Genomic DNA, 13,036 nt, shown 5'->3' with positions numbered 1-13,036 from the left:
TACACGCCGGAGTGTGCAGCGCAAGTTCATACCCAATCGAAAAGCTCGCTGCCGGAACTGACAGCCAAAGATAAAACATAATAGAGGGTATTGAACCACCGGAGCCATACAGGCAAATACAGGCTCAAAAGAAACAAACTTCCAGGAGATTCTTGTATCGTACAAGATTAGAAAGCAGAAAGGAGGCATACAAAATCTTCCCGGTAAGATTGAAATACCGCCAGACACAGCAAGTGTCAGAAGACCCGGTAAGCCCTTTAATAACACTGACAAATATTTGCAAAAAAGACTTAAGTATTACAAATTTATAAATAACATTCCTGCATTTTCTTCTGAGAACAAAAGAACAAAAGTGTATCGGATTACATAGTATATATGAACTTTTAGCTGGAACTCCGCAACTTTGTATCAATATTGAGAAGAAATGAACTTTTAAAAATCAAAGTTTTTATGATGAACATTTTATTCATTTAAAAACCATGAAAGTATTATTTTAAAAAAACCGTTTATATAAGGTGGATGAAGGTGGTATTTAAGAAATAATTGATTAATACAAATAAATGATATAAAGTATAAGATATATTGTGTTATAAAGTATAAGATATAAGATAGGCTAGATATAATAATTTTGACATAGAGGGAGACGTCCCATATCTGAACAGATTGTTTTATAGTCAATATCTTACACAAATCACGTGCCATAAATCTCAATATATGTTTTAATAATACAAATCTGTTTTAGTAATAGAAATCTGTTTTTATAATGTTCGTAAAGGTTTTTTAACATACTTGTTTTCCAATCTATGTTGTAAATAAATTACATATATATAAAATATCAATCTCCATATCTTCCTTTAAGCTTTTCAAGCGCTCCCAAACTATATAAATTTAAAGGTATCTGTTTAGTGATTTGGTAATCATAGGGAAGATTGCCTGTGAGGGAGCATAAGGATAACAACTTGGCGCTTATCTTAAATTAACCCATATACTCAACTAGCAAAGGCCAGATTCATAAGGTTCCAATCAGACAACATATGACGACCGTTGCGTATATCAATCATCAGGGGGGAACAAGGAGTTCCCTGGCGATGAAAGAAGTGACCAAAATAATTCAATGGGCGGAGGATCACTCCTGCCACCTGTCTGCGATCCACATCCCAGGTGTGGAAAACTGGGAGGCGGATTTTCTGAGTTGTCAGACATTCCATCCGGGGGAGTGGGAACTCCATCCGGAGATCTTTGCCCAAATAACTCAATTATGGGGCATTCCAGACATGGATCTGATGGCGTCTCGTCAGAACTTCAAGGTTCCTTGCTACGGGTCCAGATCCAGGGATCCCAAGGCGACTCTAGTAGATGCACTAGTAGCACCTTGGACCTTCAAGCTAGCTTATGTATTTCCACCGTTTCCTCTCATTCCCAGGCTGGTAGCCAGGATCAATCAGGAGAGGGCCTCGGTGATCTTGATAGCTCCTTCGTGGCCACGCAGGACTTGGTATGCAGACCTGGTGAATATGTCATCGGTTCCACCATGGAAGCTACCTTTGAGACAGGACCTTCTTGTTCAGGGTCCATTCGAACATCCAAATCTGGTCTCCCTCCAGCTGACGGCTTGGAGATTGAATGCTTGATTCTATCGAAGCGTGGGTTTTCAGATTCTGTGATAGATACTCTGGTTCAGGCCAGAAAACCGGTAACTAGAAAAATTTACCATAAAATATGGAAAAGATATATCTGTTGGTGTGAATCCAAAGGATTTCCATGGAATAAGATAAAAATTCCTAAGATTCTCTCCTTTCTACAAGAAGGTTTGGAGAAAGGATTATCTGCAAGTTCTCTAAAGGGACAGATCTCTGCTTTATCTGTCTTACTACACAAAAGACTGGCAGCTGTGCCAGATGTTCAAGCATTTGTTCAGGCTCTGGTTAGGATCAAGCCTGTTTACAGACCTTTGACTCCTCCCTGAAGTCTAAATCTAGTTCTTTCAGTTCTTCAAGGGGTTCCGTTTGAACCTTTCATTCCATAGATATTAAGTTACTATCTTGGAAAGTTTTGTTTTTGGTTGCAATTTATTCTGCTAGAAGAGTTTCAGAGTTATCTGCTCTGCAGTGTTCTCCGCCCTATCTGGTGTTCCATGCAGATAAGGTGGTTTTGCGTACTAAGCCTGGTTTTCTTCCTAAGGTTGTTTCTAACAAAAATATTAACCAGGAGATAGTTGTACCTTCTTTATGTCCGAATCCAGTTTCAAAGAAGGAACGTTTGTTACACAATTTGGACGTAGTCCGTGCTCTAAAATTCTATTTAGAGGCTACAAAAGATTTCAGACAAACATCTTCTTTGTTTGTTGTTTATTCTGGTAAAAGGAGAGGTCAAAAAGCGACTTCTACCTCTCTTTCCTTTTGGCTTAAAAGCATCATCCGATTGGCTTATGAGACTGCCGGACGGCAGCCTCCTGAAAGAATCACAGCTCACTCCACTAGGGCTGTGGCTTCCACATGGGCCTTCAAGAACGAGGCTTCTGTTGACCAGATATGTAAGGCAGCGACTTGGTCTTCACTGCACACTTTTGCCAAATTTTACAAATTTGATACTTTTGCTTCTTCGGAGGCTATTTTTGGGAGAAAGGTTTTGCAAGCCGTGGTGCCTTCCGTTTAGGTAACCTGATTTGCTCCCTCCCTTCATCCGTGTCCTAAAGCTTTGGTATTGGTTCCCACAGGTAAGGATGACGCCGTGGACTGGACACACCAATGTTGGAGAAAACAGAATTTATGCTTAAACGGTGTGTCCGGTCCACGGCCCGTCCTGGTTTTTTAATCAGGTCTGATGAATTATTTTCTCTAACTACAGTCACCACAGTACCATATGGTTTCTCCTATATATTTCCTCCTGTCCGTCGGTCGAATGACTGGGGTGGGCGGAGCCTAGGAGGGACTATATGGCCAGCTTTGCTGGGACTCTTTGCAATTTCCTGTTGGGGAAGAGATATCCCACAAGTAAGGATGACGCCGTGGACCGGACACACCGTTGGAGAAAGTCATTTATCAGGTAAGCATAAATTCTGTTATTTTACCTCAAAATGTCCTAAGTATTCAAACCCCATTGCAAAGGACTTAAAGCAGAAAATCAGTATGTCTGTCCCGGGACAGGCAAGGGAGTGAGATTCGTGCACACTCATTATTTCCCTATTCAGTTTAAGGAAGTTTACTATGAAATCTCATCAGAGTTAAGTGAAATCTCATGAGATCACAGTAAAAGAGTTCATGCTGATTGGCTGCTGTACATTTCTTCATTTTCTTTTTTTTTACCTGCAGCTGGGCAGTAGCTGAAGTATATATTTTTTTTACACAGAACTTACTCTGCTGAGCTGAGGAAATTGTGAGGTAAAATATCTTCCTTTTTTTACATAGAGATGCACAGGTAATATTTTCCTGTCAGCTTTTTACAGTTATATGCTAAAACACTTGAAACTGATGCAGTATGAGTATTATGTCCCTTTAATGTACATTTTGGTCATTGGATTTCCTAAGGTTATTTATTGTGAAGTATTTGTGTATGAATGTAGTTTTACTCCACCTTTATATAAACTACAGGCAGTCCCCATGTTACAAATAAGATAGGTTCTGTAGGTTTGTTCTTAAAGGGATAGTAAAGTTCAAATAAAACGTTCATTATACAGATAGGTCATGTAATTTAAAACAACTCTCTAATTTACTTTTATCATCAAATTTGCTTTGTTCTCTTGTTATTCTTAATTGAAGGCTAATACTAATTAGGCTCATATGCTAATTTCTAAGCCCTTGAGGCCGCCTCTAATTTTTATGGGTTTGACAGTTTTTCACAGCTAGAGGGCATTAGTGTTTCATATAAATAACATTGTGCTCACGCACGTGAAGTTATTTAAGAGTCAGCACTAACTGCCTGAAATGCAAGTCTGTCAAAAGATCTGAGATAAGGAGGCAGTCAGAAGAGGCTTAGATACAAGGTAATCACAGAGGTAAAAAGTATATTAAAGGAACATAATACTCATATGCTAAATCACTTGAAACTGATGCAGTATAACTGTAAAAAGCTGACAGGAAAACATCACCTGAGCATCTCTATGTAAAAAAGGAAGATATTTTACCTCACAATCTCCTCAGCTCAGCAGAGTAAGTTCTGTGTAAAAAGTTATATTCAGTTGCAGGTAAAAAAAAATGAAGAAATGAACAGCAGCCAATCAGCAGTGCTGAGGTCATGAACTCTTTTACTGTGATCTCATGAGATTTGACTTAACTCTCATGAGCTTTCATAGCAAACTTCCTTAAGCTGAATAGGGAAATAAGATGAGTGCACGTAAGCTCGCTCCTTCCGCTGTCCCGGGACAGACATACTGCCAATCTATTTTTAGGTTTTTGGGAACAAAAAGTAGTCTTCACAGATATCATGGAAAAATTTACCAACCATGTAGTACTCTGGCTTAGGTACATTGATGATGTGCTCTTCTTGTGGGAAGGCACACGTGAAATGGTAGATGAATTCTTATCAATACTTAATGTTAACAATCTTAACATCAAACTAACCTACCAAGCAGAACTACATGAGATTAACTTTCTGGATCTCACAATAACCAAAAATCTAGATGGGACAGTGCAAACTAAGATCTTTAGGAAGGAAACGTCAACAAATTCATTACTGCATGAATCGAGTGCTCACCCCAATAGTACATTAAAAGCAATACCTTCGACTTAGACGCAACTGTTCAGATACCACAATCTTTGAAAATGAGAGTAAGGACTTAATAACAAGATTAGTCCAGAGGTCTGTTAAGAAGGCTAAATTTAAAGCCCTAAAAACAGAAAGATCTGAATTACTTTTTCCAAAAAAGAAAGATACCTCCAAAACCATTCCTAGGTTAATTACCACTTATAATCCACAAATGCAGCATGTAATTAAAATATTCAATGATAATTGGTTCATCCTAGAGAATAACCCAGATCTCCAAGATATAATAGGAGACAGAGTCAAAATTGGATATAAGAGACCCAGAAATTTGAAGGACCAATTGGTCAAGAGTCATTATGTGCACAATCCAAGAAAAAAAGACACCGACCCAGGCATGTATCCTTGCTGTACCTGTACAGCATGTCCTTTTGTCAAAAAGATAAAAGAGATCAAAGATAAATATGGCACGGTCCATAAACTTTACCAACACTTTACATGTAGGACTTCTGGTGTAATCTATATTATCTTTTGCGAATGTGACAAAGCCTATGTAGGAATGACCACTAGAGAGGCACGAGTAAGAATATTGGAACACAAGAATAATATCAAAAATGCTGAAAATGATCTCCAAAATGGTAAAAAGATCACTAGTGTCGCTAAACATTTTCTAATTAAACATAGAAGCCAATACAACCATATGAAATTTGCAGTATTACAGAAAATATCACTGGGCATAAGAGGTGGCAATGTTGAGAATGCACTACTGAAGGCAGAGTGCAGATGGATACATTTGCTCAATACTGTACACCCAGCTGGATTAAACGAGCATAATAACTACAACGTTTTCCTGCAAACTTAATAAAGTTACTACTGGTACGGGTTAACATATAGATCGTTTACCCCTTTAAAAACTGCCTCTAGATGGAACGTTATAATTAAGTGTTTGAATAACTTTAGAGAATTAAAAAAGCACATATATTAGCAAACATCTTTGCTATCTTACTTTCATTATATCACTTTATTATTTCACTATTAGATCATACTAATTTAATGGTATGTCTCCCCATTACCACTTTGTCTGGTACTTACGTTAATTATCACGTTAGATAATTCAAGAACACATTTTATATTAAAAATAATTTTTTTCAATCGATCTAGTTCTACTTTTCTTTTCTCACGTTTAAAATTACACCGCACTTCTTTTAACGCTATGTTGTTGTTTCACACATGTATCTTAGCACATTCTTCTCACATATTATTTTTTCCTCCATCACGTAGAAGTTTTAAGTTAATTTTGCAACCATAATATGTCTATAATAAGAAAACACCGTAATGCTCAACATGCTGCAAAATATATTGACAAGTACACATAGAAAGTGCAGTAGTGCCAGTTCCGATACCCAAGCAGTTTAACTCAGCATCCCTTCTTGCTCGTGTGATAACCTCTATATTACAGATTAAGGCTTGTGTCACACAAATTCTACCTGACAACAGATGATGCTCACAAAGATAATATGATTGGATCATTCATGGGTGTGCCTCATTTATACTGACCAATAATATCCGACAATCTGATATTCGGTGAGCCAATCAATGGTCCTGCCCGGGTCTTTCAAATGAATATAACATGACAAGTCCGGCCGGCGCGTACCCCTCTGAAGAAGCGTTATGTGAAACGCGCGTCAGGGGCATTATTCACGAGGTCATAGTACCTCACTGTTTTTAGCCGCTCGCTCGCTAGTATATTTTCTACAATTATAGAATACATGCGTGTGTGAAATTTGAGCAGATTAACAATAATACAGTCTCCGATATAGTAGAGACCTTTGCAGATGGTGATATGAATGTTGAAGTGTTATTAGCTAGAAGTAATATTAATGATAGCCTCCGCTATAGAAGAGGCTTTTTTTAGCCAGGGGTTATGAGAGTTTCTTACTTTGTTAATTTGAACAACTGATAACTCACAATATCTTAAACTACATGTGTTTAGCAAACAAGGTGGCAAGTAGATATTAGTGCTAGGCTTAAACCATATGTGTTTGGCAAGTAAGGTGGCAACTAGATATTAGTGCAAGGCTTACTTTAATATAATAACTATAGCAATTGGTTAACAAAAAATCAACGGTACTGACATATAGGTTATAATATTTGATGTATAACATCTTAAATATCTTTGTACATATGGAATAATACCTCGGCATTACCTAAGCTATACCACAACAGTGCAGCCTAGCATATAATCTTTTGTAACTGGGAGATATTAGGTATCGTTTCACTTTTCCGGTTGTGCTAATATGTATCAAACATACAATTACATTTATTAGTAAGCACACACATACCGGTCATACTATTTAGAATACCGGGTCACAAAACACCACAGTGGTTAGACCTGGATTGCTGAACCTAAGCTCTCAGTTATATCGCAATATATTTAATTTACCTTGGTGATACCGGGTGTTACTTGGTGTTTACTATTAGTACACATACCACCTATAATTTCTCTGAGTAATACTGCTGAACTTCAGCTCTCAGTTATATTGCAATATAATTAAATTATTCCTGTGATATCGAGTGCTACCGTGTGCTCACTATTAGTGCACATACTATTGAACTTTATGATACCCTGATTGCTAAAACTGAATAAGTTATATATACATATCCTAGCTATTACTCTCTGCACACACCATCCAAGGGTCCATTATTTACTGTGCAACAGTTAATCTGCATATTATTAACAATCTTAGGAATCTTATAGCATCTGCTTATATTAGATATCCTTAAGAACCCAACTTGCAGAGATTACTGCAAAAATAATATTTCCGTTTCCCACGCTACATATTGAATTCTTCTAAATTAAGACACGAGCTTGAGCTATTTTTAATCAGTGTATGTGTGAATGTTTGTCTGAGTCCTGCTGGACTTTACTTTTTGTCTCCCAATAAAGATTTGTGTAGTATGAATGGTTTTCTGAGACAATTTTAACTTCATTCTAATTTCTAATTGGGTATTTGGGGTTCCATTTACTCCCAGACACAGAGCATTGCTCTCCTATATTAATCCACCACCTTATGTTGACAATCTAAACCAGTGGGTCTTTCAAGATATATATTTAGAGTCAGACAGGCCTATCCCTTTTCTTGCAAGATTCCTTTCTGTCTTTGCAATTAATGGTACATCCATATGTATCCTTCCTGCCTCTCTCTGAAATTATAGGGCTAATACATTTATTATTCTTTATCATTTTTTTCCCTATAATTTCTTATCTACTCTTAACCCACTAGCCCTCAGCCCCCCGTTTTCTACTATACTGATTTGCTGCTTAGAAGTCCTTTACAATGGGATGTGGCTACTGAGAAACTTTTGAGGTAAAATATCTTTCTTTTTTACATAGAGATGTTCAGCTATGCTGCATCATTTTCAAGTATTTAAACATTTGAGTATCATGGCCCTTTACTATAACAGTGTTGGTTATGCAAAACTGCGGAATGGTAAATGAAGGGATTATCTATCTTTATAAACGATAACATTTTTGGTGTTTATTATCCCTTTAAGTTGAATTTGTATGTAAGTTGGAACAGGCACTTTTTTTAGGTAAACCTCTAGCCAAACATTTGTTTAGTTTTGGAAAACATAGGGAAAAGTTTGTTTTGCTATCTGTACCCCTTGTTCAGAAAAATTCCCATCACTTTCTGTCCTTGTGACAATTGGATTTGAAGTATTTTGGGTTATCCTGGAAAGAAGGATTTGGCGATAAAGCTCTATTTTCTCCGTTTGTAAGTACGAGTTGTACTTGAGTCGGATCTCTGTAACCCGGGGGGCTGCCTGTACTCCAGGCTACTGCACCATACAGACCAACATCCTGGACTAGAACTTCCACAATCCTCTGTTAGCAAATTGCTACTGAGCATGGCTTGGTTTATTTTTTCCCCTGTTTGCTTCTACTGACCATGCTCAAAACAAAAAAAAGCTTTATATTTTTTTTTCCCTCTTCAAAATAAAAATATATCTACTATACAATAAAATCTATCTGCACTCCAAATTTAATTTTGGTCGACGTAGCGTTTTTTCTGTAGCTTTGGATTATTATTTTATCTCATTACACTGTGAAGTACTTTTTTTTTTTTTTTTTAAATAAATCTAAATTACTTAACCAATTTACATATATATATTTGCATACAAAGAGAGAAGCGCTCTACCAGGAACGAAGAGCTCATCAGCTAGTTCTGTGGCGAGTTACCACCTAGGAGCAGCTTCTTTTAGCCCAGTTGTGCTTTTCACAGAGGAAAACTTTCCTGAAGTATATCAGTCTGATCCCACCAAGTAAGGTCAGTCCAGCCTCGAAATACCAGGCAATTCTTCACTGAACAAAGAACATTATAAACCCAGACGATCGTTTCGGAAGTCTCCCTATGGGGGAAACCAGATGTGGACTCCTTCCCTAGTGTGCTTAGAGGAATGTGTCTGCTCCTCACTGACAAGGCCCATAGGAGGCTGAAATCGTCTGGGGTTGTCATGTTCCTTGTTCAGAGGAGAATTGCCTGGTATTTAGGGGCTGGACTGACCTTACTTGGCGGGATCAGACTAATGTACTACAGGAAAGTTTTCCTCTGTGAAAAGCACACTGGTCTAAAAGAGGCTGCTCCTAGGTGGTAACTTGCCATAGAACTAGCTGATGAGCTGTTCGTTCCTGGTAGAGCGCTTCTCCCTTTGTATAGAAAAAAATATATATATTTTTTTTATTTTTAGCATTTCCAATCACTGAGTATGTTTGTAAAGAAATCCATACACCTCATACAAGCAAGTGGAAAAAAATGTTTCTCAATGAATGGTCTAGCAAACATAAAACTATACTCCTAAACAGAATCGTCTTAACTGATCATAGAGTCAATATGTACTAAATTATGCATGACGCAGATAGTAAACATCTTGCAATTACTAGAATAATATATCAGCCAAGTCTTAAAGGGACAGTAATGTCAAATTTAAACTTTAATAATTCAAATTGAACATGCAGGTTTAATGGAACAGTCTATAATATAATTTTTATTGTTTAAAAAGATAGATAATTCCTTTATTACCCATTCCCCAGTTTTGCATAACCAACACACTTATATTAATATACTTTTTACCTTGTATCTTAGCCTCTGCAGAATGTCCCTTTATGTCTTTTGACAGACATGCAGTTTAGCCAATTTGCACTGTCTCATAAATAACTCCACTGGAGTGAGCACAATGTTATCTATATGGCACACATGAACTAGCAGTGAAAAACTAATAAAATGCCCTGAGATAAGAGGTGGCCTTCAAGGGCTTAGAAATTAGCATATGAGCCTATGTAGGTTTAGCTTTCAACTAAGAATACAAACAGAACAAAGCAAATTTGATGATAAAAGTAAATTAGAAAGTTGTCTGAATCATGTAAGTTTAATTTTGACTTTACTGTCCCTTTAAACAACTTTCCAATTTACTTCTATTATATAATTTGCGTTTTTCTTTCTTTACCCATTGTTGACAAACATAACTAGGTAGGATCAGGAGCAGCAATGCACTACTGGGAATTAGCTGCTGATTGGTGGCTGCACATGTCTTTATTGGCTTACCCTATCTGTTGAGCTAGCTCCCAGTAGTGCATTGCTTCTCCTCTAACAAAGGATACCAAAATAATGATACACATTTGATAATAGAAGTAAATTGGAAAGTTGTTTAAAATTGCATGTTCATTCCAAATCATGAAATAAAAATGTTATGTCTCCTATTTTACTGCAATTATTTATGAATAGCTTAACTCCACCCACTATTTGCCTTATTTGGAGGAGCCAATCAGAGCTTTAGTCTGCAGACAACAAGGCTAGTTACTGTCATAATGTTAGTATCAAGTACTCTGTTTTGCAGTTGTTATCCAAAAAAAAGCCAATTAGGGGCAGGTATGTAGCATGGTGAGCTTTGAGAATTCAGCAAGTGCATTTCATGTTCTCAGAATTATAAATTGCTCAATATTCAGAGCTAAATTACATGAAAAGGGGGCACAATAAATAATGCAAATATATTGCTGCGTTGTTTCATCACCCATAACTAAATTTAAAAAAATCTCATGGTGTTTTACTGTCCCTTTAAAGGTACATGAAAATAAAACAAACTCATGGTTCAGGGAGAAAATCCAATACAAAAAACAAATTACATCTATTATCAGATTAACGTTTTACTCTTGGCATGCTTTGTTTTAGAGCATACCTAGGTAGACTTCAGATCATGCACATGGCATGAGACCTATATGTATAAAATTATTACTTCTTCCTTTGACTTTCATGTCCTTTTAAATCTAGGTCTGTTTCTAGTAATTAGGGCTGGATTTGGATATCCCCTACCCCCTGGTTTATATGTCACTGTTCTCATAGAGCATAATATTACCTTGATGCGACACATGGAGGCTTCGATCTTTAGTTGCTCCACCATTTTCCTGGCTTGTCCCACACTTAGGGTGCTGTTTACTGGGGTGTCCCCTTTCATTGTGTTTCCTATAGGGAGGAATACAGAATATGAATCGTGATAATACCTATGTATACAGACATCGTTGTGCGTCCCTTTGTTTTTATTAAATGGATATTGCAGTCACAATGTAAATGAACAGAAATTAACAGAAACAAATTTATAATATAAATGTATTAACAAAAATGTCTCTAGTAAACGTTACTGTTTTAGCGTTAATATTTGTCTCTGCACGTGCATATGAGGCATAGCTAGATATTCTCAGTGCACCAGCATTTTAAATATTGCAGCTGCTCAAAGTGCCAGTGGGGCTTGTATCATGTCAGCAGCAATGAAAATTGAGTCACTACCAGATGATCTTTGAGCAAGTGCTGTGTTTAAAATGCAGGTGCACAGAACATACTAAAGCACACTCTTGAAACAGCTAACGCTTTAACAAGAAGCATTTTGCTAATATATACTTATTGCAAAAATGCTTCTTTACAAAATGGAAATGCACCCGTCTGCATTTCAATTTTGTTTGGAATGTCCATTTAATGACTCATACAGGGTACCAATACAGTGGCATTGGTGATTTGTTTGTATCCATCTACCACTTGTTTCTTAAACCCTTCATGCCAATGAGCAAGTGCTTAGATCGTAAACAAAGTTCCGATATAAAAACTTGCAGGAAAAAGGAAATCATACGATCGTAGATGCTTTCATGTGATTTCAAGGCCAGGATTGGATCATGGAGGACTGCTTATGCTGCTAGGCACGCTCACCCCACCCAATTTTTAATTACCTAAAAGGAGGAGGCTGCAGTACTGCATGTAAGATAGAACTTTCCATGCCGTCCTAACAGCATTTAAGCCCAGAGTTGTTCGGGCGTCATGGAACATCTTAACGGCCTTTAGGGATTATAGCAAAACAATGCATTAAGCTGAACATTTTAATAAAAAAAATTTTGACACAGACAGATGCACTACAAAAATATAGAAGCCAATGCTATACTTGAGTGGTTAGTTTCAGATCGTAATAGAAAATATACTATTTAATATGTATTCATTATTTATGTTGTTCCTTTTTCTGTACTTTGCTGGATGTATAAGCCTAAGAAGTGATGTTTTGCTAACACAATGACCTTGGCAAGTCTTATCCCCCCAAAAAAAATGCGGGGGGGGGGTTGGCCACTGAAAAATAATTGTAGTTATCAAAAAGGTATTGTATTCTGAGAGTTTTTACACTCATCTGGTATCACTTAATACAATAGAATTTAATAACAACATAATAGCTTTTACTTTGAAATTTGCTAAATGCATATACATATATGCTGTGCACTTTTGCACATGCTCAGTAGGATCTGGAGCCTCATACAGTGTGCATATTAAAATATTAAAAACACAATTTGTGCTTACCTGATAAATTCATTTCTTTCATGGTGGATGGGGTCTCGTGGAATCTCACCACTTTGGAAAAAAAATAATTTTTTTCAGGTAAGCATAAATTATGTTTTCTTTCATACAGGTCCTTGTGACCACCATGGAAGGTCTGGGACAAAGTTTCCCATAAGGAGAAAAAGAGAGCCACTAACCATAGCCCATATACATCCCTGTGACAAACACTGTACTCTGAGGGGTAAACGGGCCTCAACTCGATCTGAGAATCCCTCTCTCTGAAGAATTAAATGCACATCTTCATTCTTCGACCATCTCCAGCGGAGGCAAAGAAAAGACTGAGGTACTGGTGTGGTGGGAAGAGTTTTATAGCGCTGCACACTCTCTCCGGCTCCAGGCCTCACACGTTCCAAGTCACAGAGTACACGTCGCAGCAGGTGCGCAACACACAGGCAGGGAGTCGCTACCAGACA

At 37.3% G+C, this 13,036-nt stretch overlaps 1 protein-coding gene across 1 annotated transcript in view; it reads right to left on the bottom strand.

The window, feature by feature from the left end:
- The window catches only part of GNG3 (G protein subunit gamma 3), a 106,331-nt gene that overhangs the window by 18,526 nt on the left and 74,769 nt on the right, over window positions 1–13,036 (bottom strand). Inside the window, exon 2 of the mRNA XM_053720081.1 lies at window positions 11,110–11,216. Within this exon, the coding sequence (XP_053576056.1) occupies window positions 11,110–11,208 (99 nt within the window). The 5' untranslated portion in view covers window positions 11,209–11,216. The remainder of the gene's footprint in view (window positions 1–11,109; window positions 11,217–13,036) is intronic.

The sequence above is a fragment of the Bombina bombina genome, chromosome 7, assembly GCF_027579735.1.
Source record: "Bombina bombina isolate aBomBom1 chromosome 7, aBomBom1.pri, whole genome shotgun sequence".
NCBI lineage: Eukaryota > Metazoa > Chordata > Amphibia > Anura > Bombinatoridae > Bombina > Bombina bombina.
Note: the sequence above shows the minus strand (reverse complement) of the source record. Positions and strands in the feature narration are given on the sequence as shown.